Below are 6,923 nucleotides of genomic sequence, written 5' to 3'. Positions count from 1 at the left end.
ATATATATATATATATATATATATATATATATACATACACACACACACACACACACACACATATATATATATATGTAGCACACACATGTATATAAATACCCTCACAAGCATGAATGTATAGATAGATATAAATGTATACACGTAAATATGTGTATATGCACATACATGCATACACACACACATAGCATACATATGCATGCATATATATGTATATAATTACGCTCGTATACATATTTTGGGATATACATAAATACGTACACTCACACGTACGTGCATACATACATACATACATACATACATACATATGGTCAAAGATATCTTCAGTTACCACGTTAGCTATATATTTCTTTATATAAGTACAAACAAATATTTCAAATTTATTTTCTACGAAAGATACCAAATATTATTATCTATTGAAATTTATATTTTCACTAGCAGCCAATCAAAATTTTCTGTGTTTTTTTTCTGTGAATTTACATTTTAATGATTACCAGTTTTATTGTTTAGGATTTTTGCTTCACAAAGAGACACATTAAACTTCGAATAATGAAATTCGAACGTTTAGCAATATATATATAAATTTTGATGCTTTGTATGTGTGTGTGTCTGGGGGGTGCGTGTGTGCGTGTGTGTGTGTCATAATAATAATAATATATTTGGTACAAGGCCAGCAATTTCAGGTAACTGGAGAGGTTAAGTCGATTACACTGACCCCAGGGCTCAAGTGGTACTTAAATTTAGCCTTTCGACCCCGAAAGGATGAAAGACAAAGTCGGCCGCAACGGAATATAAAGTCAGAACGTAAGGACAGACGAAATGCCGCAAAGCATTTTGCCCAATGTGCTATCGATTCTTCCTACTTACTGCCTTACAAATAAATATATTACACCATTTTAGTAGTAATACTTCATAACTTAGGGCTTCATATTACGGAACAGTTTCCGTAAAATTCACGAGACGCGAAAATAGAACATCGAAAGAGAAATATCTGAAACCGGCTTTTAGTTAAATGATTTAAAATGATGAAAGTTAAATACATTTATGATCCTGGTCAGGAAATACCATATTGTTTGTTATGTAGATAGCGGGTTGTGTTTATATACATACATATAACATACATACATACATACATACATACATACATATATATATATATATATATATATATTTATATATATATATATATATATATATATATATATATATATATATATATATATATCACAAACGATGTATATATATATATATATATATATATGATCCCCACTATATATTTATAAAATTTGATGAAATTGAAATATAAGTTGTAACATACATGTGATTATTGAAAACAATGGGCTTTTTCGTTGATAATGTAGTTTTTAAAGATCTAAATATCAGTTGTCGTGGAGGAGACAAGTTCAATTCTTGAAATATGATCGGCATCGAATAAAAGAGGAGGACGTTATAGATACATAGATTTGGCGGGAAACTTTAGAACAAGAAATAACAATGACTAGCAAGGTAAAAGATATCTCACATTGAAGATACTGAAGGAATCATTATTTGAGATAGATATTTATAGTAGGTGGATAAAATAGATGAAATTACACGAGGGTATTATGCTCTTTGTCATCAGTTATGTGCAAATCCATCCAGTCCTGTCAGGAAATATTCATTGAAAATCTCTGAACTAACACTTATATATCAGAAATTTTGCTGATGCTCATGTATGTGAGGACTTTTCTTTTTTTGCTGCACATAATCTACGTCATTCTATTATTTCTATCTGATGTAGAACTTCCGAAGATCTATTTCATGTAAAATAACCTGTCGAAATTTTTCAATTATTAGACATAAGTTCAAACAAAGTTACTTTGTTCCTTTTTAAGTCCTTGAAGTTTTGTTTGAATATTTCATTTTTGTATTCATCTTCTATACTCAAGGTACTTAGATTTATTTAGTGAAGGTGATCTTTTTCCATGGGTGATAGCTTCAACGCTACAAGTCTAATTGAACGGTAGAAACTTACATTTCTGCTTGTGCAATTTACTTCAGCTGTTTTGTTGAAATACTTGCGATTACGTTGTTCACATTAGTAATACAACTGTTTCAAATTAGTTCTGCTAAATCGTTTCCTGTAACGATGATTAACAGATAAATGATTATTTCATAAAGCGAGAAAGTGTTTTGGTAGATTAAGCACATTTAAAAGAAAGGATTGGTATGAACCAGATTATATTACAGTAATTTTCTTGTTCATATATCTGACGCAGGACAGCAGTGACTTTATATCCGCCAACTTCTGTTGTTTTGTAGTATGCAAGTTTGACAAAGATTTTATAATTAGTGATACTTTTAGCTATTTTATTAAACTTTTGGACACTGATTTGTTGCGAGAAATCCATAGTAATATATTGTAAATTTTTTGTTACATTTGATGTGTTGTCTATATATTTTGTGTTAAGCTTCAGATTTAGGAAACATATGGGCCACTGGTTAGGGTGTTGAAGTAATGATCTTAAGATTGTGGTTTCGATTTCTGACCCAGCAACGCTTTGTGTTCTTGAGCAAAATACTTTAATTCACGTTACTTTAGTCCACTCAGCTGGCAAAAGTGAGTTACCCTGTGACAGACTGGCGTCCTGTCCTGGTGGAGAATATACACGCCATGGAAAAATACACACGTGTATATACATACATGTACATAGAAATATGTATATGTATGTGTGTATGTATGTAAGAATGATTGTGTGTGTGTGTGTGTGTGTGTGTGTGTGTGTGTGTGTGTTTGCCTGTGGTCTGTTACATATGTATCATCTATTTTAAAATGTTAATTCATAGTATTTCCCCTGACGCAAAAATACATTTCATACTTTATGCATAATACCAATGGCCTACAATAATACGATATCGTTTTGTAGTTCCAGAGCTTAGCATCTCCATCCTTTGCTTGTTAATGTTCTCACTTAGGAATATAGCTATTGTAAAAGTATTGCCGAGTGTTTTTGGAGAGATATAGAATTACGCCAATCAATATGATGTTTTATTTAGAGAAATATTACGGAATTATAAAAATATGTCATAATTACAGTATTATTGACGTATTAACCGTAATAGGGAGGCATATTTACAGTCACATGACGATAAAGATTCAGTAACTGTAAACTTAGAGTAACTTTGTATAGATATAGAAATATGACGTCACAGTTGCGATAATACTAAGTTACAGTATTATGATACAGTAATATGATACCATAGGTGCACTAATATGATAGTAATGGTAGTATAACTATGGTAAAGTAATAATATAGTTATATGATATCACATTTACAGTAATATGATGAATGTAATTTCAGTATTATGACGTAATGGTTATCGGAATATATTGCCGTATTTATAGTAATCTTCTAGTATAATAATACTCGTGTTTTCTCGGTCACAATATATGAATGAGAAAGGAAGGGGTGATAGATGAATACGGAAGGAAGGGGTGATGGCAAATTGGTAGTGGGAGTAAAAAGTGTGTGTATGTACTCTGTGTGAGTAAAAAGTGTGTGTCTGTAAAAGGGAGTTATGTAAAAGGGGGGTATGTGAATGTTTGTGTGTGTGTGTTTGTGTGTGTGTGTGTGTGTGTGTGTGTGTGTGTGTGTGTGTGTGTGTGTGTGTGTGTGTGTGTGTGTGTGTGTGTGTCTGTGTCTGTGTGTGTGCGGGCAATGAAAGTGGGATGGGGAACATTCAATGCTGAAAAGAAAAATCAAACAGCGTTTCAACTTTAAAATGCTACAATTAGCTCTCGTAATTGACTGGACGGGGCCAGCTAGGTTGATATAATATTTACCGTAATATAGTGTCGTCGTAACACTCTTCTGATTTAACAGTGATAGTTAACATCGGTTTAAACAAATATAATATCATAGTTACAGAAAATTTCAGTCGTGTAGTATTATGATGTTGTATGCACCGTAAAATAACATCATACATCTATTAATATGTTGCCAAAATTAGTTGTGTAATATCTAAATTATGACCCCTGAAGGACCAATATATGATGTCACAGATACAGTAATACAACAGTCTAATGTCAGATTTGCAATAATATAATGTTATTCTACATTAATAAGCTGTCGCACGTATATGATATTAATAACGTTGTTATATCATTACATTAATATAATGCGATTTTCATATTATTGTTTTGTTTAAGCTATAAGAAATAGGAGCATTTATTTGTTTTACACTCATTTAAATACCTATCTTCAAATACCTGTTTATATTTTACATTGTATATTTAGCAGGAAATAGCTTGTTTTCTCGGTGATATGGAACTACTTACATCTTTAGACTCTGGAACATTCCAACAAGTCTTCCTTGCATATCAAGATATGATACTTCCTCTTTTGGAATCGTCCGCAAAATTTGTCAAGAAAATACCTGGATTCCGAAGTCTTCCGTTAACAGACCAAATTAATCTTTTGAAACACGGAAGCTTCCCAGTTGCAACTCTTCTTGTAAGTATTAATGCGTTAAAATATGCTACTGAAGTTTTTGTGTCTGATACCAATCCCCAATTTATGTTTTCATAGATGTTATGGATGCCGTACATATACTGCATCAATCAAAATGAAGTTTGCATTCATCGACATCTTATATTAGCAAAATGATAATAGCTGTAAGAAAGTTGTTTCGTTTTAAACAAGCATAAGCATATAAATAGGTTTAATCTTTGCTATTTCACTAGGAGTTTTGTCTAATAGCATTTTAGATTGTCAATTTCGCCTGAAAAATCAAGCTAGTATCAAAATGTCTATCCAACAAGTTTTTGTTTCTTTCAGTAAATTTCAAGGTTATAAGGGATGCTACACGAAAAAGTTAACTGTGTCAATAGCTACCTTATCTTGTGTATATGCAATTATATATATATATATACATGCATTTATGAATGTATGCATGCGTGCATGCATGCATCTGTGTTTTTCCCGGGGATTACATACACATATATAAGCACACTTATAATTATATTTATATATATACAAATGTATGCATTGACGTATGAATATTGGAATGTATTTCAAATCATAAAATTTACTTTCAAAGCAATATTTAAGGATTGCCATATATTTTTTTATTCTATGAAAACTGCTTACGGCAGATATTTCGCACGCAAAATGCAAGATAGCACACCGTGCTTCAATATCACTTAAACACACCTTAACGAGGTTGTCATTGAAATATTTTCCCCTGCTGCAGCTAATATATAACAATAAGACAGTGAATTATTAGGCGTTGATATTTCTTTCGATATGCCTAGTAGGCACAACAAAGACAAGAGCACATCTATTGTATTTACACTTCAATACTGGACCAGTTTTTATTGATCTTCATTCTGATGAAACGTCACTAATTTGAAAAAATATATTCTTATTTTGTTTTGCTTGTTGTTTAATCTCCGCTTAACAGAATCTACAACCTGGTTAGTGCTAATTGAATATATGTATGTTCAGTGTCATTCTCACCAGGATAACATTATCGAGTCAGCTCTTCCATCTTTTTAGAAATTAGCGTGAGATTTGATCGTGATTTAGGTATCATTCCTAACAAGGTGTTCGATCGGGTAGACACCGTTCCATACTTTCATTGACCATCTGGTTTGTTGTTCTACTTTTATCATTTTAGGATGCAAATCTCATTAGCAATATATGAATTTCAAACAATTACTTTTCTACACGCAAAGAAAATAGTAGTCTTCTGGTTGCATACAATTATATATATGTCGTTGTATTTTGAAAAAGCGCTTATAATTTCATCGGTATTTTTCTATATGTGAAGCACCTTTTTTAAGAAATTTCTTAAAATATACATAAGTTTATTCAGTCTATTGATAGCAATAAACATGGTTTTAATATCCATTATATGTATATGTCATGCTTTTTGATATGACAATTAAATTGCTATCAATCTAACATGAATATCATCGTTATCACTAGAAAAGTTCTAAGTCTTTGCGTTTTCTGACAGATTTGGTTTTTGCCAAATACACAGTTCGCTGGGTAATTTTTAACTACAATAGGCCATAAAGAAAAGATGATCTAATGTAATACTATATATACCGCACTAACTTTTTCATTTCTCTGTCTGACATATTCGTGACTGAATTTTCGTCAGATATAGTAAGTGAAAGGCATGCTTTTCTCTTGAGTTTATCCGCTAATCATAGCGTCTTGAAGATCGGTATGTTTTGAACGTGGTCAGATTATTGTTGTTCAGAATGGGAAAAGGGCTGGAGTTCTCTTGCGAATACGTGTTATCCGTAGCTACAAGAAAGAAAGATTCTCTGTGGTAAACGTTCTCAGGATGACCAAGCTCGTTCAGTAGATCCACCGGGATATCAGTTAACGAAAACCACAGTGAGTCGATAAGGAAGAATGTGGAGCACCACAAGGTGGTGAAGTTCACTACCAGACGTCTGATGGACGATGACATGCAGTACAAATCATATGAGATTAGTTGAGGGAATTTCATGTCCAGAAAGTTTCCGCAGAACTGTGAAGAATTATATGACTCCCACATATTACGCTATCTCTAGTTCGTATTTTAAACTCTGAGAACTTCTGCATATTGGACGTCCTCGTCATGGAAGAGAACGGATGGTGTTCCCGCGGTTCACATATGAGTGCTGTTGTTTTTGTGTGGAGTGACATGAGCAGGAGCCAGCAAGCAGCGTTTTGTTTTAGTTCTCGTGCTAGATATAAGCATTGTTGATGTGGTCGATACATCTGAAAGGATGTGAAAAAAGTAGTTTGGCGTTTGTCGCATAACATAAATTTTAGCTGCGTCGTTTTTCACTCTCTGAATTTCTGTCCAAAACTACCCAGTGCACAACACACACACACACACACACACACACACACACACACACACACACACACACACACACACACACA

The 6,923-nt window shown here is 32.7% G+C and overlaps 1 protein-coding gene across 1 annotated transcript in view; it reads left to right on the top strand.

Annotated features, from left to right (window-relative positions):
• The window catches only part of LOC106868399 (peroxisome proliferator-activated receptor gamma), a 519,155-nt gene that overhangs the window by 502,573 nt on the left and 9,659 nt on the right, over positions 1–6,923 (top strand). The window contains exons 8-10 of the mRNA XM_052972247.1: positions 2,256–2,398; positions 3,074–3,092; positions 4,278–4,490. Of these exons, the coding sequence (XP_052828207.1) occupies positions 2,256–2,398; positions 3,074–3,092; positions 4,278–4,490 (375 nt within the window). The remainder of the gene's footprint in view (positions 1–2,255; positions 2,399–3,073; positions 3,093–4,277; positions 4,491–6,923) is intronic.

The sequence above is a fragment of the Octopus bimaculoides genome, chromosome 1 (genome assembly GCF_001194135.2).
Source record: "Octopus bimaculoides isolate UCB-OBI-ISO-001 chromosome 1, ASM119413v2, whole genome shotgun sequence".
Lineage (NCBI taxonomy): Eukaryota > Metazoa > Mollusca > Cephalopoda > Octopoda > Octopodidae > Octopus > Octopus bimaculoides.
The sequence above is the reverse complement of the archived record's forward strand: the minus strand, read 5'-3'. Positions and strand labels throughout refer to the sequence as shown.